The sequence below is a fragment of the Myxine glutinosa genome, chromosome 12, assembly GCF_964187855.1.
Source record: "Myxine glutinosa chromosome 12, kmMyxGlut1.1, whole genome shotgun sequence".
Classification (NCBI taxonomy): Eukaryota; Metazoa; Chordata; class Myxini; order Myxiniformes; family Myxinidae; genus Myxine; species Myxine glutinosa.
Window position 1 is genome coordinate 31,066,898 of NC_136272.1, and position 22,964 is coordinate 31,089,861.

At 42.8% G+C, this 22,964-nt stretch overlaps 1 protein-coding gene across 1 annotated transcript in view; it reads right to left on the bottom strand.

Moving 5' to 3' along the window:
- The window catches only part of LOC137438002 (protein FAM117B), a 162,015-nt gene that overhangs the window by 98,210 nt on the left and 40,841 nt on the right, over positions 1-22,964 (bottom strand). Inside the window, exon 2 of the mRNA XM_068132842.2 lies at positions 9,165-9,313. Coding sequence (XP_067988943.1) covers positions 9,165-9,313 — 149 coding nt within the window. The remainder of the gene's footprint in view (positions 1-9,164; positions 9,314-22,964) is intronic.

The window sequence follows — 22,964 nt, forward strand, 5'->3', positions numbered from 1 at the left end:
TATAAACCCCAGAGAGGATAACAAGATGATCCGCCCGGCTGCTCCCGCAGGTGTACTATAGTAGATGATAACAGGACGCTGATTGAGGTATTACACTAACCACCATGGGAAGCTGACGTTTCGGGTGTTAACCCCTCTCTTTTGTACACAGAATAAAGTCTCGTGAAAGAGCTAGAACACTGAATGGATCAGAACACAACAGAACAAAAGGAGCAGACTTAGAGACAGAGAGGGGGGGGGGGGGGGAGGGGGGAAAGGATAGAGGGGAATTCTTTTTTAACCATGATGCACCGCTATCACTCAGATGAAGGGTTAATGCCGAAAGCATCAACTTCTCCTTGCTTTCCACGACTGTTAGCAATACTTCAATAAAGTTGCTGTCGATTGAATTTGCCTTTTTTAGTTTCTTGGATAGGCTTGGACAGTGCTCAAAAAAATTGTGTCATTTTCTTTTTTATAAATCGGACCAAAAACCTGTGGTAAGACATTTGCTGGGGTAAATAAATCTTAATTGCTTGGACTCTCAATCTGCTTTGCATTTCTCAAGATGTTCAAGTTTTAAAAGTGGACTTGCACCAGTAAAGAACTGATCTTTATATTAAGCTTCTCATTGCTGAGAATGTTTTCTTCGAGCCAAATGAAACATCTTTCTCTCCAGGTAGGAACACGTGCAACTCATCTGTAACCATTGGAGACTGTCGAGTCTGAAGCATTCGGGATTGTTGATGTTAGCTTTGACAAAAATGCATTTCAAAGATGTCCAATTGTTCAAAAAGAATGCTCGCAAGTCTCTAAAAACCGATACTTAACATGGTTTTGCCAAATTATTGTGATGTGACCTGTTGACCAATGAACAAGAAGTTTCCTCATTTCCTAAAAACTTTTTCCAAGCTCGGTGAAAGTATGCACCACCTGGAACTGCCAATAAAGGTATTTGAACAATAGATTAGGGAAAAACATGTTATTTTTGAGCAATATGCAAACACTGTTTGCAGCATCCACTTCAAAACTGCACAAAACAATCTTTATGTTAAAGGATAGTCTACATTGAATACGTTGCTCTTATCCAAGTGTTCATGCTGAGAGAAAAAAGTTTGCAAGTGGCAAAGAACAAATGAAGACTTGAACCATTGTTTTCAGCAGCCACTCCCAAGTGCTGGCATGTGGAATGCAGCGTCGGACACTTGTGCCAAAGGCCTAAAGCCTGCACGTCTGTGAGCCGCTGCTGTTGCACATCACCACCAAACAGAAAATCCAGCTCTGCTTATTGGATTACAAGGGGCTGAAATCCTCAAGAAAATAACTTGCTCGTTGTATGAAATATAGCTATGGCTATGAAAGCAACAAAAGCTCGTGGTCATCGTTGCTGAGGAAGTGGTTGCTTAAACCAGGCAGAAGCAGATAACTGTTAATGGCAACCTCATTTCAGATTCATAAAGTTCTTATTGAAGACTGGGGCTACTCCGAATGTGCACGTTCAGACGAATCTCAACTAAATGCAAACAACATGTGTATTGCGTCAAGCCGGCATGCTGTCATGAGGGGCCAGCTGTTTTCATTCGATACACCTCGTTGGCATATGGGTAGATGACCCAGCTCTGACCCAGGCTCCAATGACCCTGCCATCTACCCCCATCCAACCCATATTTCTATGGCTGGGGTGCAAGATCGGAGAGCAAAGCATGGACATGTGGGCACAAATGCAATCAAACCCCCAAATACAAAAAGGTCTTTCATGGACTGAGGCAAGAAAGGAAAACTATCAAGTGAGCAGTATAACCTGGTAAACTAAGTCACCAAGACCAAGGCAGTTTTAGGGTCCCAAGCTCATGGAAGACCTCCTAGGTATTATCACATGGGGGAGGGGAGGGGGTCAAAGCCACGAGGAGAGGATGGACAAATCAACTATATTTGAACAAGGCACCACAACACGACAAATCAAAACACTTGTATACTGCTCTTCAAGACTTATGATGGTTGGCTAAATAGGTTTTGCAGACTAACCTTAAAAAAAACATTGCTGGAGCATACTTAAATTTGCAAACTAACTGGCACTAGTTCATGAGAATATACGTACAGTATAATATTCAAAAATCAATGCAACACAAACTAGTATAGCGACCACGCAGGCAGGGCTCAGGTCCAATGTTTCAAACAATCGAGGCGTCTTCGTCGTGGACCGCAGGCATCATGTGCTCGGTGTTAAGTATCCTCCCAAGGGCAGGGGGAATCACGTGACTGCAATATGCAGATGGTGAGACCTTATGTCATTTTCATCAAGACATTTTAACTTGGGGTGGAGAATGAGGGTTCATTCTTTTGAATCCAAATTCACCGATATTCCTATCAATTATGCAAACACCAAGGGTCAGTCTCAGCTGGAAAGGCATATTTTTGGTGTCCTCCTAGGTATTATCACAGGTGTCCATATTTTTGGATTCCAATTTTTTTTTAATGATTTATACCAAGTAGGTGTTGGGAGATAGCTGCCTTAAAGGTGTCCATGTACCCAATTTCAAAGACATTGCTTGGAAGTTCATGCCATCCAAACAGAAAGATGAAAAAATTAGTACTGTCAGGCACCAACATCCATGGGGGATACATTCCTGGAAATTGCCATGAATGGCGAATTTGTGAATGTGGGGGCATTGTTTGAATGGGGAGAGGGGGTGGAACTTTCTTCTTTTTTTTTAACTACATGGTCCAGGCTCGTGGAAGAGCAATGACACAGAACAAAACTGGACAACATAAAGGGAACAGCAGGAGAAAGAGGAAACACCAACAGCAGGGTGGAGGGAGAAAATAGATGGAAACAAAAACAAGGGATGCAGGGTATGGTGATTAGGGGTAAGGGAGAATGGAAAGGGTGAACAAGATGGATACACAAGCAAACTTTATTAGAGTCTTGAAGAGGTGCCACCTTGACAAGGCACCACCAGGTGTTAGAGGAGGGAGACAAGTCATTCTTGAGATTGGACAGATATTTTATGGCTCTCCAGAGAGTAGACACACTTGTTGCGAGCTTTGTGGAATGATCCGAGGTTGTCTTCAGTTGGATTTGCTTTCCAGGAGGAGAATGCAAGTTGGTTTAAAGCAACTGCCTCACCACAAGATTCAGTGTACTAAGGGTGGGAGGATGGGTAAGTTAATTGAAGATGAGATGGGATGAATCTGTGCATAAGCTAGAACATGTTTCTGTGGAAGAATCCCCAGGCTGAATCAATAGCAGTGGTGGTAGATATAGGAGACCAGTCCTGATGAGGTATCAAAACCAAAAATACATACATTTTTCTTTAAACCACAAATACACGAAGCGCAGATGTATAAGCAGCTCACATGTTATGAACCGCGAATGTTGGGACCATGAATGTCGAGGCCCAACAATACTTCATGATACTGTAATAAGTGTAATATTCTTTGTGCACAACGTAAAAAATATTTGTTTATTTGTTTATTTTGTACATTAAACAAATATTTTTTACATTGTGCACAAAGAATATTACAGTACCATGAAGTATTGATGCTCTCGTTTAAATAGTTGTGATATAGTGGACAAAAAAAAATGGAAACACCAGGTTATACAACATATATGCAAAGTATAATTCCAACTATAATTTCCGACTTCCGATATTTTCCGACTATAAATATAATTCCAACATATAATTCCAACTTCTTTCCTGGAAGACCTAGCAGTGTCCATGTGTTTTATACCTCTCCCACCCCCTCCCCCTTCCCATGCCTCCTCACCCCAAGCCCTCTCCCTCCCACAGATCTCCCGATATCCCTGCTCTCAAATGTTGTAATTGTGTGCTTCCGTCTCTCTCCCAATCTTATCTCCTGCTCCCTTTAGCTTATGTTTTATGTGTCAGTTTGTCTTTTTGTGATTTTGTGATTAATGTTAGCTCTTACACGAGCCTCGATCTTGTATACAAAAAATATATACAAGATCGAGGCTCGTGTAAGACGATACTTTCGTCTTTCGTCTTATATGGGACCACCACGCGTACATATGCATATATTTTCCCAGCATGTTTAAGCAGCAGGCTGCGACTCGATTGCAGTATTAAGAACCAGCATGGCCACAATAGCAGATTTCAGTGACTTCAAACAGGGTGTAATTGTTGGTGCACATCTGGCAGGCACTTCAGTGATAAAGGATGCAGAAATTGTGATTGTGTCATGAGGAACTGTCTCAAAGGTGATGTCGGTCTCAGAAAAAGAAGGAAAGTCATTGAAGGGCAACAATGGACTGAAGCACATACTCAAGAAGCATGATGCAGCAGGCATTAGTCCAGACTGCTTGGTGAAAGAGTAATGGCAGACAAACTGTGGACTTCAACGTGGGTTGTGAACATCCTGCATCATCGGAAATGGTCAGAAGGGAAATTCACAGAGTGGGATACCATAGCCTGGATGCTGTGCACAAACCACTCCCTCGTGGAATGTGATACCATAGCTGGGATGCTGGGCACAAACCACTCTTAACACCTGGAAACACTCATTTGTGGGTCCAGTGGTGTAAGAAGCATAGGAAATATACTGCTGAGCAGTGGAGGAATGTGTTATGGTCTGATGAGTCATCCTTCACAGTGTTCTCGACGAATGCATGCGTGGTGACAGGAAAAGGAGTTTGACAGCCCCAGAGTGCCGAGTTCCACCATTAAAAAAGTTCTGGCGGTTCGATGATGGTGTGGGTAAGTTTTTCTGGCATGGTATGGGTCCACTCATTCCATTACAAGGCAGGGTTCATGTAGCATGCATGTTACTGTCCTGAGCGATCATCTGCATCTACCCTACTTTCTTTTCTACCCTACTGGTAGGAATGTCTTTCAGGATGGCAATGATCCAGTCCACAGGGTACGTGTTGTCATTGGGTGGTTTGCAGAGCACAACACCAAAATTACCCATCTTCCATGGCCCTCCAAATCAGCAGAACTAAATCTCATAGATCATGATTTGTGGGACTGGCTGAAGAGGTGACAAAGATAGCAGTTTCTGCCTTGAACAAACTGAAGTGCATTGGAGGACCTCCTTGTGGAAGAATGGTGCTGCCACATTCCTGCAGAACAATTCCAGAAAAATGGCTCCACAAGGGCATGCTAAAAAGTAATGCCACCTATTATTTTTCTCCAAAAGAGGTAAAGATATTTGAATGAAGCAAAGCACAGTCTGCATATTAGTTCTTCCCAGCATTGGCTGTGAAGTGTTGTGGTCACAACACGAGATGCATCAGTACTACGTTAGTCAAGATGGCAGAGAGCAAGCAGCACATTGTCAGTGCGGTTAAAGCAGCATGCAGTTGAGTTTCTAACAGTAGTCAATGTGCCTCATATCGACATTCATCAGTGAACGAATGATGTGTATGGTGATTGCATTGATGCGAGTACTGAACTGTCCTGCCATGGGCTGGGCATACTAAAGACAGTGACGTTGGATAAACAGCGCTGTGGGAGACCAATAACGGCAATGGGTACGGCTCACGAACAACGCACCGATCAACTATTGTGACCACCCTCGGATACAGGAAGTTGTGTGCCTGGTGTGCTCCCCGAATGCACACTGATGCATTAAAGTAGTGGACGGAAGTGGGCAGAGCTGTTGTTGCGCTATGAACGTTAAGGTGAACAGTTCCTGCTCAATATTGTGACTGAGGATGAGAGTTGGGTGTACCATTACAATCTAAAGTAATGATACACCAGACATACCATAGGTCATGGAGACGGCCAATGGAGTACTGCTACAAAAGAAATTCAAGACAAGGACCTTCCGGGAAAGTTGTCCTTACAGCTTAATGTGACGTGAAGGGGATAGTCCATTTGGAATTCATGACACAGGGCAACACCATTAACTCTTGAATGCTACAATGAAACTATAAGAAAAATGAAGGTGCAGATTCAGAGGGTTCATCCTGAAATGCAGATGATTCTCCTCCAGCATGACAATGCAAAACCTCGCACAAGTGCACAAACTACTGATGCAATTGTGCGCTTCAGTTTCACCGCTTTACAACACTCACGATACAGCCCCAACTTTGCTCCATCAGATTCTCATCACTTCCCCAATTTAAGGAACACCTTCTTGGAGAACATTTTTCTTCTGACAATGTCAAGGCTGCTGTGAAGCACTGGTTCTGTCAGCAAGGCAGGTCTATTGTGACAATATCCTTGAACTACTCGAACATTGGCAGAAATGTGTGGACCACAGTGGTGATTACTTTGAGAAATAAATATGCACCAAGGTAGAATAAAGATAGATAATAGTATCCATCTGTTTCATTCAAAATCTTTACCTGTTTTGGAGAAAAAGAATCGGAGGCATTACCTTTCAACATGCCTCCAGTTTCTGTGATTTTCTCCAATCTCAGCTCATGTGACAACTGAATTCCAAGGTACTTGATAGACTTCATCTTCTGCAGATCAATATCAAATATTGAGTCGTGGTATTGTGGAAGTTGCTTCTTGCATGTCATAGGCATGACAAAACATGTGTTGAAGGTCATTCCGCATCTTTCGGCAGAATGGGCTAGGTGGTTTGTTTCTGGGCTAGCTCATAGTAAGTACACTCATTATACCAAAATATGTACTCTAGAGTCTAGAGGGTATTCAACACTGGGAAAGAAGGGGACACACCAGACCCGTAGTAACCCCGACCAATTACTTAGCACTACCAACAACACGTGGAAGTGGTAGTCCTACGATTTATCTTTGTCCCTATTTACGGTCGCGACCAGTTCAACGAGCATCTTGTGAATCAAGCAAGATATTTATACCAATCACACAACCACTGTGATTGGAATTTGTGATTGATGCTGTTTGGAATGAAAATAGAGATATTTAGTTAAAGGTAGAATAATGAGATTATGTGGGGTGTTCCACCCATGACATTCACTTATTCACCATTTGCAGTTTTGCCATTGACTGGGTATAGAAACATTCAGACTGGGTACGTTGTTTTTTGCCCAAGTCCTTCACGAACCTGTTGTCAATGCCTAACATTCGACTGAGTGTGGCACAGGAATGTGGAAATTATTGGTTCATGGTTTAGCATTCGCCGTTTCAGCATTGGTCGTTTGCTTTCAACTTCCAGCCCATGCATAGCACAGGTACCTCTATATATATATATATATATATATATATATATATATATATATATATATATATATACATACACACACACACACACACACACACACACGCACACGCACACGCACACACACACACACACACACACACACACACACACACACACACACACACACACACACACACACACCCGGCGTTGCCCGGGTTCTTTTTGAATGAATTTACTACTATAATTCAGCTTTTACTCGTGGCCACAGAAGATTGACTACTATAATTCAGCTCAGTTTTTAATTGCGAAATGGGCCCAGCCCGGCTGAGACAGCCTCGACCGGCCTCGCCACATAGCCTATAACCTTCCTGGGGCCCGTCCCGACATTTTTGGTTCTTTTGGAATGAATTTACTACTATAATTCAGCTTTTACTCATGGCCATAGAAGATTGACTACTATAATTCAGCTCGGCTTTTAATTGCGAAATGGGCCCAGCCCGGCCGAGGCAGCCTCGACCGGCCTCGCCACCTAGCCTAAAACCTTCCCGGGGCCCGTCCCGACATTTTTTGTGTCAGAGGTTTCCTCCTATCTTTCACCGTTCAGGAGATTAGCGCGTGCAGACAAACAAACAAACGCCTTCTTTTATACATATATATATAAAAGAAAGCGTTTGCACTGAAACTAATGCCGCAGAAAAGCATTTTGAGATACCGGTACTCACAAACATGACCTATCATATCAGGAAAACACAACAAATCGGACAATCGTCTTAACGTCGCCACCAAAGTGCTCTGGGTTAGTGTACTTGTGGGCACCGGGGTTCGTAACGGTTGCAGAATTTTAATTTCTGAACATGCAAACCTGAGTCCAAGATGGAGAACCAATTCTCCTATGAATAATCTATACCATGAGAGATGTTTGTCTGTCTCTCGCCATTTTTTAAGATGGCCAAACGGATCATCGCCAAACTTTCAGAGGATCATCAGCAAGTGATTTCGGCAAAAAACATTTTTGTGTATTTTTTATATTATAAATTGCTCGATAGTGCCCAAACCTTTGTAGCTATGTAAAAAGTAATAGTAAATGATCCCCTACCCGAAAACAAAATTTCTTCAAAACACCAACAGGATTATAACAGCACCGGACAATGCCAAGTAGTAACCCATGTTGGTAACAGACAAACAGTATTTAAAAATAAAAAAAACAAATACTTTACGAGATAATGTAATCAAGAAAGGCAATGTCTAAAACGTGAAGGTGCATGGGAGGTCATGTCTAATGCAGATGAAGAGTCTACACGGGCATTTGCAATCAGTCTGACAAGTTGCTGCATGGCGTGGGACAAGGCTCAAAAGAGCAAGGCCGCTTCTGCCTTTGAGCACGACGCACGAAGACACCTGAAAATTACAACCGGCTACAAAGCCGCCCCGAGCAGCATGAGCTGGCACTGACAATCTGTTGTGCCACTGCACCAGAAAGAAGAAATGATCAGCAAAAGAGGAACGCAAAAAAGGAACCCATATAGAAAAACCAAGTCAAAAGCATGGAAAAACAATCATCACGAGGTAGAACAAAATGTATAGTCAAAGAGAACAGGTTCAGCTGTTTCAAAGCAAGATAAACACCAGTGAGCTCATGTACGAGAAATTAAAACTAAACTTATTTGAACATGTTATTAACATACAAAAGCCACCTTAGATCCGTGTCCGGAAAACACCTGGCCATTGTACTTGGCACAGTCATGGCATGAATAAAATACATCACACGTGCATTATTATTGTCGAGAGGGAGAGGGACAGAGAAAATATATCATCATGGACAATGGACAGAAACAACAAAAAATGATCAAGTGACAAATATTGTCTTACCGGACTTGACAGGCTACCCCAGATATATTGTGCATTTTAACGAGCCCATCCCATCACAAAAGGAATGCATAACATTGCTGGTACAATAACAATCAATAATGAATGGTGCAAATGCTAAACGAAAATGAAATAAATAAATAATTTATTACCTGTGTCGCTTTGTCCCGAACACAAACAGCTGTGCAATGCTAAACAAAAATATAGATAAATAAATAATTCATTACCTGTGTCGCCTTGTCCCGGACGCAGACGGCTGGCTCGCGGTCTCTAGGCCACTGTCCAGTGAGATAGGAGCCGGCAATGGGGTCCACAGGAGGGGGCCGCCGGGTTAGGCCCGATGGGCTGTTACGTGAATGGCTGCGAAGTCGATCCCCTGCAGATTGGAATGAGACAGAAAGAGGGATGAATGCCCATAAGAGACCATAGAATGCTCATTACCTCATGGCATTAAGGTGTCTGTCCTAACGTAGAAACCATTAAAATCAACTTCACCGGTGGTAAAACATAAATTTTGTAATGTGCTTGTGGTTACGAGCTTGAATGGTATATACGGGCAGGGCTCGATTTATTGCAGTGAAGGCCCAGCAGGAAGGACAGTATATGTGAGACGCAGCCAACAACCAGGCATCTCCCAGCCGTGTCATTCAAGTCATGACTACAGTTGGTATGCTCAAAGGAAGCAGCTGCAGAGCACAGCATTTGGCATGGCAGCACCTTCAGCGGCCTGCTTTTACAACTAGCTGTTTGGGCCTTGGTAAAGCAGGGGAGGTAAAACCATCTACGTGATAAGATGTTAAAGATACCACCTTGCATTCAGTTTACAGAACAGTGGAGCCCCCAACAAGGCCTGCTATTAAAAATATATATTCTCCAAGTACAGAAAACATCCCCTATGTTTTTGGTGAATTGGAAACCATCCTCAAAGGTTGTGGGATCAAATCCAGTTGAAGACAGAAATATTAGGAATTTTAAGTGAGCCTCAGGAGAATTGCCATGTCACGAATAAATTGTAAAAACCCAGCGAATCATTAATGACCATCGGGAGAGGGGTAAGCCTGGTTTTGGCTTAACGGTTAACATGGCTGGCTTAAGATCTTAGGGTTTTGAGTTTGAGCCTCGGTCATGCTGTTAAATAACACTAGGTGGGTTGACACAGCTTGAGATCTTTCTGAGATTGGCAAAACTAGGGCATGCCCGTACTATATATATATATATCTAAAATTATATCCCCCCCCTCTATTTACATGAAATGGTTTGGTCCATTCGCAAAGCCAAAGCGAACGGCTTGCGAGTACGGTAGAACCCCCCCCCCCCCCCTCTATTTACATGAAATGGTTTGGTCCATTCGCAAAGCCAAAGCGAACGGCGAACGGCTAAATCGCCATAGCTCGGTAGCTCGCTGCTCTCTGATTGGTCGAATCGTTTTTTGGACATAGCTCGGTAACTACTTGTCCGATTAATATGAAACCTTGAAAAGGCACATCCTCGGGTCCCCAGCAATATACCTGGCAAGTTTCAAGTATATCGGACCGGTAGTTGTCGAGAAACAGCGGTCGCATACACACAGAGATTAGTGGAATTATAGATAGACTAGGGCATGCCCGTACTATATATATATCTAAAAGTATATCCCCCCCCCCCCCCCTCTATTTACATGCAATGGTTTGGTCCAAAGCTAACGGCTTGCGAGTACGGTGACAATCCCCCCCCTCTATTTACATGAAATGGTTTGGTCCAAAGCTAACGGCTAGCGGAGTTTGGTAAAGAAATCGCCATAGCGTGCACAAATGCGCAGGAAAGCGAAAGAATCGCAAATTAGTTTTAATTAGTTGTAAAACATAGTTTAATGCCAACATAGCGGCAACATAGTTTGCCAACGTGAAATAAATGAATACGCTCTCAAATGTGCCAAAAAAAAAAAAAAAACGCTACCCGTACGCTCTACCCCGCCCGTACGCCCGTAAACAAAAAAACAACGCTCTTCGCTTCCGCCCTTCGCTCTGACTGAATTGGGAGAAATAATGCGCATAAGAAATCGAGAAATTATTATTTTCTCCGGAAGAAATCGAATTACGTACCGTAATGGCGCACGCGCTGGGCTCAGCATCAGCTCGCTCTCACATCGGCCACGCCTACGCAATAACGCGTTCTGTGATTGGATGCCGGAAGTGCAGTCCTCACTGTCCGGAAGGTCGTATATCGCAGTTACGATGAATCGCAAATTAGTTTTTATTAGTTTTAAAACATAGTTTAACGGCAACATAGTTTGCAAACGTGAAATAAATGAATACGCTCTCAAATGTGCCATCCGAGGCAGAGTGTGTCCGCCACGTTCGGCACACGCGATAGCTCGCTGCTCTCTGATTGGTTGAATCGTTTTTTGGACATAGCTCGGTAAGTAATTGTCCGATTAATATGAAACCTTGAAAAGGCACATCCTCGGGTCCCCAGCAATATACCTGGCAAGTTTCAAGTATATCGGACCGGTAGTTGTCGAGAAACAGCGGTCACAGACATACAAACAAACAAACAAACGTACAAACAAACATACACACAGAGATTAGTGGAATTATAGATAGATGAGTACCTGCTTACTGGCAACAGGGAGCACCACATTCGCAGCACGGCTGTGCACCCAGCAATGATGCAACCAGCAGCCACAAGCTGCATACGATATGATGCGATTATGAGTGGAGGGTGGTGGTGGGGGTGGAGGGTAATCTACTTGCTCCGTCTGGTCTGGTCTACATTTAAAATAAATTACAAAGAAAAAAAAAAAAAAAAAAAAATCAGCTGTTGAAAAGTACCAGCACAAGAGTGCCCCATGGTCCAAAGAAGGAGCAACAATCTCAGGGCTGTGCCCAGATTGTGTAGTATCAAGTTCAAACAAGTTAGAGCTGTCAAAACACCATGATTGGTTTGTGGGAACAAGTCGCATTCCCAGCAGCTTAAAAAGCAAGGGAAAAAAGATATATATAAATATATATATATATATATATATATAAATATATAAATATATAAATATATATATAAATATATAAATAAATAAATATATAAATATATATAAATATATAAATAAATATATAAATATATATAAATATATAAATATATATATAAACATATAAATAAATATATATAAATATATAAATATATAAATATAAACTCAGGCCAGAAAATGAGCTTTGGTAAATTGTTGAGGACCACCTCGAAAGGGATCTCCAAAGTTTCCATGCGATTTCTCCATCATCATACAATCAATGAAAGTCGAGCATTGGTAATTGTCTCCGATGGAGAAGCACCTGCTACCATATTGTCAATTTTGCAACACACTCGTTATTCGCAAACATTTAACGCTAACAATTAGTGGCCCAGCAGGAACAAAACTATTAAAGCATGAAAGGTGATCATCAAGATGCAGAGTCAGCAAGCAATGCAGAGGAGACATGGCACCCAAACTGCTCATTCATTCTTTCATGGAGACGAGCTGAATTTTCCATACAACTGGGAAGAATGTGGACCTGCTTTTGAAAAACGTTTGCAGGTTCAATAAATATCTTCCAAATTAGTTATGAAATTGAGAACAATGGAAGCAGTGCAAAGCTTGAGATTAACCAATCGACTGATATTCAGACTGAGGATCAATCAGCTGAAGACAAAGGAAGATAAATTCAGGTTGAGGTGGAGAGCAACCTATGAAGGCCGACATAATGCGGGAGGCCATGACAGGAAGAAAAACCTATTACATGGATAAATGGAGATCTTAAAATAAAATGTGCAAATGCTTCAAACACGGCAAGGGATTTGGCAAAACGGCTGATTAATTAATTTGTGCTACCTTGCTGACCATCGAGGGACAGAAAGAAAAAGAGCTGCGATAGCTGAGAGGAGATGCTGTCTTCAAAGTCAAGTCAACTGGCAGAAGGTAAACGCGAGTTAAACTTGTTCATAGTAAATATATGCACCACACACTTCCATCGAGGTCGAAGCCAACCTGGCAATCATCATATCACAAAAATACACGCACACACTTGAAAACCAACAAACACCTAAAATTATATATATATATACATATATACACACAGTGCATTGAGAAAGTATTCAGACCCCTTCACTTTTTTCACATGTTGTTATGTTGCAGCCTTATGCTGAAATCGTTTAAATTCATTTTTTCCCTCATCAATCTACACTCAATACCCCATAATGAGAAAGAGAAAACAGGATTTTAGAAAGTTTTGCAAATTTATTAGAAAGAAAAAACTGAAATATCACATTGACATAGGTATTCATACCCTTTGCTATGACACTTGAAATTTAGCTCAGGTGCCTCCCATTTCTCTTGATCATCTTTGAGATGTTTCTACACCTTCATTGGAGTCCACCTGTGGTAAATTCAATTGATTGGACATGATTTGGAAAGGCACACACCTGTCTACATAAGGTCTCACAGCTGACAATGCATATCAGAGCAAAACCAAGCCATGAGGTCGAAGGAACTGCCTGCAGAGCTCAGAGACAGGATTGTGGCGAGGCACAGATCTGGGGAAGCTACAAAAACATTTCTGCTCATTGAAGGTTCCCAAGAGCACAGTGGCCTCCATAATTCTTAAATGGAAGAAGTTTGGAACAACCAGGACTCTTCCTACAGCTGGCCGCCCGGCCAAACTGAGCAATCGGGGGAGAAGGGCCTTGGTAAGAGAGGTGACCAAGAACCCGATGGTCACTCTGGCTGAGCTCCAGAGATCCTGTGTGGAGATGGGAGAAACTTCCAGAAGGACAACCATCACTGCAACACTCCACCGATCTGGGCTTTATGGCAGAGGCCAGACGTTTTTTTGTGTATGTCCAGCTGCTTTGTGCATGGCTGGTGAAAGATGGGTTTTATCAATGTGTCAAGCTAGCGGCTAGTGAATTTTCTTTTGCGCCCCCCCCCCCCCTCCCCTAAACCACGAATTTGCATGACATGGCCGCGAATAGAAAAAAAAATAATAATAATAATAATAATAATAATCGTGTATTCGCAGGGCACTTTTACACGAATAGAGAAACATGTCGCATTTTTTCAACCGCGAATACGTGGAACCGGCGAATAGCAGGGTCCGACTATATGTATGTATGTATGTATGTATGTATGTATGTATGTATGTTTGTATGCATGTATATATATATATATGGAGCAAGTGTATGTACGTCATACACTTATCCGAGAGGAGTTGACCGAGGAAGCTGAAACTTTCAGGGATTAATGAGGGCACCTTGAAGTTTTGTGTGCGAATTTCGTTCGATTCCATCAACTTTTGGGAAAGAAAAATTCTGCCCATTTTGGCATTTTTACCTCTGCAACCAAAGGTGGATGGAGGTTATATTTTCACCCATCTGTCCGTTTGTTTGTGAACAAGATATCTCAAAAAGTTGTGGGGGTATGTGACAAGGACGAAATGATTAGATTTTGGTGAATATCCGGATTCGGCTAATATAATTTTAAAGTGATTTTTCAACATTGGGAGATAGGGCCAAAAACGATACATAGCAGGATATCTCCAAAAAATTATGGACGGATTTGAATGAAACTTTGTGGACAGGTTGGGTGTCTGACATGGAAGAATCGATTCGATTTTTTTGAAGATCTGAATATGGATTCGGATATGAGAATTATTTAATTTTTTTAAGTTATTCTTCACCATTGAGAGATCGGGCTAAAACCAACATATAGCAGGATATCTCAAAAAGTTATGGACGGATTTGGACGAAACTTGGTGGACAGGTTGTGTGTGTGACAAGGAAGAAGAGATTCAATTTTGGTGAAGATCCGGAACTGGTTCCGGCTAGTATAATTTTTTAAGTGATTCTTCACCATTGGGAGATGGGGCCAAAAACGATACAAAGCAGGACATGTCAAAAAGTTGTGGACAGATGATTTTGATGAAATGCGATTCTGTATTGTGATTTTCTGGTCTACTCTAGGATACAAAACGTAAACTGTTCACCTGGTGGGGGTATGCTCTCTACTGAGTGCCGTTCTGGTCTTCCTTTGGGGCGGGGGGGAGGGCAATTGTAATTATCTGTGCTATATAACCACATTACATTATTATATATGCACAAAAGCAGTGTGCATATTTTCGCTTTTTCGTGAACCCGGGTTAATTTTATTTTCGGGAACAATCGAGGCAGCGGTCTGTTGCTAATACACCACCCTATTAAAAGGGATGTTTCAGAAGGTGTTGCATACTTAGCAGAGTATATCCACCCTCCAAGCAATCTGCCATGTGTTACGGATTCGTCACTTCCGTTGTGGTGGTTTGCATCCACTGTAAATATTTCCGATTCCATGTATTCTTATTGTTGTCATTTAAAGGGAACAGATATTTCTAGTTTCAAAAGTTAAAAGCTAATGTTAAAAGAAACAGGAGACCGTATCGGGAACCGGACGACAAACCGGAAGAAGACGAGGAAAAAGGAGGCGGAGCGAGTGAAGTCGGAGAAGAAGCGAGTCGTTTCTTCGTCCTGAGCGAACGTTGTCGAGCAAGAGTCACGAGTAAACTTTGGGTTTCCTGCAAAGGGATTCCTACGATAGGGTTGTTATCGCTGTGACTGATCAACCTGTGTGTCAGGTTTGGCTTTGGATTCCGAGGAATCATCATTGTGTCATTACGTCTCAAGTACGAGCCGTCGGCCATTTTGACTCGCGCGCTTTGCTCATCGCGAAAGGTCTTTGCTTCGCGTCAGCCATTTTCACCATTCAGACGTCTATCTGGGATGTGTGTGTGCAACGCGGATTTTGAAGGCAAACCTGAGGTTCGCCGATTTGGAGCTGTAAAACATCCATACCAGAGGGTGTGATTCCCCAGTCACCTTGAGTGCACTTTTACGCAGCTTTGGGCCGCGTGACTCTTTGCGCTGCTTTGGCCGCGTACGCCTTTGTGCAGTTTTGGCGGCGTGACTGGGCCCGTCATCTGAACGGGATTCTGGTTTCGATTCGACATTGCTCTGATGATCGCTGGAGGGGATCAACTTTGAGCTTGAAGACGGGAATATAGAGACATTGGGGAATGTTCTTTTTTCACTCACTTGGAGCACAGTGAGTTACCTGATATTAGCTGATGGTACCATCATAAGATATATGTTGATTGTACTTTTGATTGCTATCATTGTTGTACTGCTATTCTTGTGCGATTTTTAATACAATATTTGTTTGTTAGTAACAATTGGTGTGGTTTCACAATTGATTTTAGATACAGAATAACACATTTTTCTGCCGTGACTCCTCTCGGGGCTCGGAGGTACACCGCGACAAAGGGGTCGGGGAGGAGCACATAACAGAAGGTATGTTATTAATAATCACAAAGATAACATGACCCCCTCTGGAAGCTCCCATAGGGAGCAGGTTCTTATACAGTCACGTGAAAAAGTAAGTACACCCCATGTAAAGTTTTGACTTTTTCAACATATTTCAACATACAGCTATTTGATCTTCATTTCAACAATATTGATAGATAAAGGTGATATAATATAACAAATATCATGAAACATTTACATTTTGTAGTCCATTGTATAATTTAAATAAACGTAAATGCAAATTTCGCATGTGGAAAAAGTAAGTACACCCCGACATTTATCACTACTTCAAATACCTAAAATTAGAATCAGGTGCACCAGCTCAGGTGCAAATGATTAGAACATCGTCAGAGAGGATCTTGGAGGAACCTGTCTTATTTAAACCTCAGACATTTAGTTTGATTTGCTCTTTGTTGTTGAAGTGTGCGGTGTCACCATGCCTAGATCAAAAGAGCTCTCTGAGGCCTTCAGAAAGAAGGTTATAGATGCCTACGAGTCTGGGAAGGGATTTAAAAAGATCTCCAAACAATTTGAAATCAATCATTCGACTGTCCGGAAGATCATCTACAAGTGGAGAAGATTCCAAACAACTGCCAAATTGTTCAGGCCAGGCCGCCCCAGCAAGTTCAGCCCGAGAGCAGACCGCAAGATGCTGAAAGTCGTCTCTAAGAACCCCAGAATGTCATCACGGGACCGACAGCTAGCTCTTGTCACTGTTGATGTCAAAGTGCACGAATCTACCATTAGAAAGAGGCTGCACGAATTTGATCTACATGGGAGGTGTGCCAGGAGGAAACCTTTGCTGTCCAGAAAGAACATCAGGGCAAGACTAAAGTTTGCCAATGAACACCAAGGCAAAGACCAGCACTTCTGGAACAATGTGCTCTGGACAGATGAGTCAAAGGTAGTGCTATTTGGCCACAGTACCAGAAGACATGTTTGGTGAAAACCAAAGACAGCATTTGACCACAAGAACCTGATACCAACTGTAAAGCATGGTGGTGGAAATATTATGGTTTGCGGCAGCTTTGCTGCATCAGGGCCTGGGCAGCTCACCATCATAGAATCCACGATGAATTCTTCATTGCACTCGAGGGTGCTTGAGGATAATGTGAGGCCATCTGTCGGAAAGTTGAAGCTCAACCGAGGGTGGACCTTGCAACATGACAATGACCCTAAACATACCAGTAAATCCACCAAGGAATGGCTGAAAAGAAAGAAATGGAGGGTTCTGGAATGGCCAAGTCAAAGCCCGGATCTAAATCCCATTGAGATGTTGTGTGGGGATTTGAAACGAGCTGTGCATGCAAGAAACCCCTCAAACATCATACAGCTGAAATAATTCTGCATGGAGGAGTGGGCAAAAAATTCTCCCAGTCGATGTCAGAGACTGGTAGACAGTTATAAGAAACACCTACTTGAGGTTGTTTCTGCCAAAGGGGACAATACCACCTATTAGAACCAAGGGTGTACTGACTTTTTCCACATGCGAAATTTGCATTTGTTTATTTAAATTATACAATGGACTACAAAATGTAAATGTTTCATGATATTTCTTATATTATAACCTTTATCTATCAATATTGTTGAAATGAAGATCAAATAGCTGTATGTTGAAATATGTTGAAAATGTCAAAACTTTACATGGGGTGTACTTACTTTTTCACGTGACTAGCAGCAACAATGTTTTTAGGTTGCCGAGACTGATTATTTCAGAACCATTTGAAGGAATTATAAATAACTGCAACAGTGAGGTTGTACAAACGGTATTATTTTTTGTATTCTAAGTCGAGACTCAATGGGAGCTAACACGTAGAAACATACAATAAAGGGAGTGGGAGACAAGAGGGGGAGAGACAGGGAGGCACAAGAACAGTAGAAAACAGGGACATCAGGAGATCTGTAGAAGAGAGAGGGCTGGGGTGGGGTACACGGGATAAACAAGATGGACACTACAAGGACTCAGGAAAGAAAACGGAATTTGAAGGAGGTGGATTTAGGGTGGATTAACAAGGGTAGAAAAGATCATGGTTTTTGGATGGGCAAAGACACGAGATGGTGGATTACAACTGTTTTAAAGAACTGAAGGGAAATGTGGGATTGAAGAAAGTGTGCAAGTTTGTTCCAGGGTTGGAAAAAAAAAAAGAGGAATTAAAGTGAAGGTAAGCAGCGAGTTTTGATTTTTGGAGATTTCACCAGAAGAGGGTTGCTGGCAGACGTTGTGTCCTGCAGAAATATATGGGGGACAGAGCACAGACAGATCAGGGGGTGTAAGGCCGGAGAGGAGTTGGTAGAAGATAGAAAGATCACCAACCTGCCTGCGGTGAGAGAGTGAAAGGCCCTCAGAGTTAGCTTCATCGCGGGAGATTCCAATGATTCTGAAAGCTTTGGTTTCAACAGCGTGAAGCCGAGCTGGGTGTGAGGCAGGAGCACCAGCCCAGAGGGGAGTGCGGTACTCCATCAAGCTGCGGATGAAAGCTTGGTATGTGGTGAGAAGCTCAGTAGTGCCATGGAAGGACTTCGCACGACAGAACATTCCCAGTCGGCAGCTGGCTTTGGAGGCCAGCTTGGAAATGTGGTTTTCCCAGGAAAGATCATGGCAGATAGTGAGACCCAAAAGCTTGAGTGATAGAACTTCTTCGAGAGGATTGTTGAGAAAGTAGATGGGAGGGTTTTCCAGACGGTCTTTTCAGAGAGACATAGTGAGAGTGTGAGATTTGTCAGGATTGAAAGACGACAGGAGAGGAAGCCCACAAGCTATGAGTGGAGATTTCCATGGATACCATAAAAGGAGAGTTTGGTGAGCAGAGCAGGGGGCAGACCGTATCGAAGGCACAAGATATTTCAAGGGAGACGGCTCTGATTTCCTGTTTGGCATTAAGGACCTTCATCCATTGTTGAGACAGCAGAAGCAGCATGTCCAGAGTAGAGTGACCTGGTCTGAATCCAAATTGATGAACTGAGATTAACCTATTGGAGAAGAGGAAGGATTTAATATTATAAGCGATGATGGATTCCATGACCTTGCTGATTATTGGGAGCAGGCTGATTGGTCTGTAGTTGCAAGGATCTGTTTTTGCACCTTTTTGTGTAAAGCGGTAATGTTTGCCGATTTACAAGCAGGTGGCAGATGACCTTGAGTAAAAGAGAGGGTGAAGAGAACAGAGAGAGGATGTGATAGGGCAGCAGAGCAGGATTTTAGGACCTGTGGGCTGATGTCGTCCGGTCCGGTTGCAGAATCGGAGGATTTACCTTACCATTCCAAGAAATGTACATTGGAATCTTAAACCTCTACATTCCCTTGAATCACGAGTTCAGCATACCATGCTTGACTTCAAAAGCCATCATTCAGCTAATGTGGAGACATTTTTTGTGGTGAGCACTGACCAGTTGTGATGGTATGGAAAGGAATATCCAACATTCATGTGGCACTGTGAACCCAAGTCAAACGTAGACTGATGCATCAGTCCATGATAGGATTAACCATGCGGAGCAAGTTAATAATAATAATAATAATACATTTATTTTATATAGCGCTTTTCAAGAAGCCCAAAGACGCTTTGACAGAGTACAAAAAACAAGTGCAAAAAGACAAAAATAAATAGGTAACTAATCAAAGCAAAAGGAAGGAGAAGGAGGAGAGATAGTCAGGGGTTAAATGCTGTGGGTTAAAGGTTGAATGCAGTGTTGAACAGGTGGGTCTTGAGTGATGTTTTGAATGTGGTGAGTGAGGAGGAGTCTCTGATGGTGTGAGGTAGTGAGTTCCAGAGGGTGGGAGCAGCGATGGAGAAGGCCCTGTCCCCCCAGGATCTGAATTTGGTCCGGATGGGGGGGGGGGGGGCAGGTTGGCACCAGTAGAGCGGAGGTTGCGGGTGGGAGTGTGTCTGGAGAGGAGGTCAGTCAGGTAGGATGGGGCCAGGTTATGGAGGGCTTTGTAGGTCAAGAGGAGGATTTTGTACTGGATTCTCTGGGGGATGGGGAGCCAGTGAAGCTTGTAAAGGACGGGGGTGATGTGGTCAAGGGTCCGGGAATGGGTGAGTAGACGGGCAGCGGAGTTCTGAATGTATTGGTGATTATTGAGGGTGAACCATAGAGGAGGCTGTTGCAGTAGTCCAGACGGGAGGTGATGAAGGCGTGGATGAGGGTTTCTGCAGCCGTGGAGGAGAGGGATGGACGGAGACGGGCGATGTTTTTCAGGTGAAAGAAGGCTGTCTTTGTGATTTGTTTAGTGTATTTGTCGAAGGAGAGGGTTTGTTCAAAGATGATGCCAAGATTCCGGATGTGAGGGGAGGTGGATACTGGGAAACCGTCAATGTTGAGGGCGAAGTTATGGATGGATTTGGTGAGCGTTTTTTGGGCCAACGATGATTATTTCAGATTTATCATAGTTAAGTTTGAGGAAGTTGATTTGAAGCCAGGATTTTATTTCAGTGATGGTTTGTCAGGATAGAGTGGGTGGCGGTGGAGATTGACTTGGTGGAGATGAAAAGCTGGATGTCATCGGCGAAGCAGTGGAATTGGAGACCATGACGGCGGATTAAGTGACCAAGGGGGTACAGGTACAGGATGAAGAGGGGGCCGAGAACTGAACCTTGGGGGACACCACTTTACCACCACTTTACCACCACTTCTAGTCTTGATACGGCCATGTTTGCAGGACGCCACCAATTGTTACCAGTTAAGAAACAGACATCAATCACTGCAACTAAATTAATGCTGGATTAACCGTTGTAAGTCTCTGTTGAATTGAAAACACACAAATCATGTCGTAATCACTCGCGAAACTGAATGTACAATGCCCCAAATTATCAACTTTCAACCCGAGACTATAATAATGCAAATACGGTGACTGGCGAATTGGCATGAATGCAGTCTGTGAGGTATACAAGGGCCGCAAGCTCATATCGGCTGGGTTACTGCCGAAACCAGGACATTTCTGGAAACTGGTGATAAGAGATTAACTGCTGAGGAGGATGACCCATTCAACACTTGTATTGAGCTTGCGATTGTCACAGGCTGTAATGCACCAAATCCCAAGTGACGTCTGTTGCTTTCAACAGCTATGTAGGAGTGGCAGGACTTCTCCATCTTACAAGACAAAGACAACAGGCATGCAAAATGCACACTTGAGGAAACAAACCACTTGGAAGTAAAAAAAAAAAAAGGCGAGTGAGGGTGGGTCGGTTACACACTTCCACTTATTCTGGAACCTCCAGGAATAGCTGTGACATGAAAGAATTACTTTGCAGACATGCAGTTAGCCAGCTACCTTAAACTAAGTGGAAGAATGCAGGAATTAAAGGAAGACCCTTATTGTATACAAATTACAAAACTGAGGCAACAACAATGAGTTGTTAAAGGGTACAGAGGCAACGGAGTGACAATGGTTCCACAGTTGGATACAATACGCAAGGAAATGAGTCAACAACAAAAGAGAAGGGGGAGGCAGGGAGGAAACAGCAACCTGCGAGTACTTGGCTTTTGTTAGGTAAGGATAATGAGCGTAAAAAAAAAAAATGTATACTGCAAGTAGGGATGGGCGATGATCGTGGTGCCTCGTCTGCTTGGAGCCCCAACCTAAAGGGAAGAGTGTAAATAAACCATTTAGTGGTGCAGGAAAGCCAGAGTGAATCAGGATCTGGACATGGAAAAAAAAAAAGCCATGGAGAAACTGCACCCACATATGCAATCACTACAAACCAGCATTATACCAAAAGCCCGTTACGTACAAATTCAAATGTTACCTGCTCATTAAACAATAGGCACCCAAAATCCTGTACATTTAACCACTTTTGGTTTTCCTTTGAAGCAAGGTAGTAAGCAGGCATAGGCAGCCTGCAATACGCTGTCAGGCAGCTATTGGCAGGGCTCCTGGTGAAAACCGAAGTAAAAGGTCAACCGCAGTCACACTTGGCAGTGTTGACAATGGGCAAGTGCAAATATGGTGGCTTCGTACATCTGCAGCTGGGAAGCTCATTATAACGATCATCCCTGATTAACATTGGAAAGTAGACCTGCCAAGACATGGATAGCAGGTTTCCCAAAACACAATTAAATTTGATCTATAACTGGAGAGCAAGTGTGGGAGGTGTATCCACGAGTCTGAACAACCTTCCCAGTGCTCCTTCACATAATACATCAAAGAAATAGCGTGTCCAACAGCTATCAAACTGATATATTTTAAATTGCTTCTACGCTACTCCATGCCCTGCTTCTTGTGCACTTCCAATAACATATTTCCAATTGTTCTCACGTTGTGTCCCAGAAAAGCAGCGAGCCAAGATGTGCCAGAGAGGGATGTTTCAATCTGAAATTTGCTGTAATGAAGTCTATGGTAAGAGAAAAGGAAAAAATAAGGTTGATAGGGCTGTGCTAATAGTGGGATTTAGCAGCATGTAGATCAGGAGAGGTACAAGTTGAAATCAAAGAAAAGACAAAACTAGCTTTGGCACTCGGTAGAGCGTATATCTCCGCAAAGATGAACAATTTATGGTTTGTATCCCACTGATAGGCCAGATCTGGATTCAGACATGAAACAAAATCAAATTGACTTGTTCTTGTCACCTAACCGACTCATCCCCAAAGTTTAGTCATAATTCGTCCACAACGTTTTGAAATACGCTATTTATCGCTTTTCACCCGATCTCTCAATGGTGAAGAATCACTTTAAAAAATTTAATATTTCTCGTATC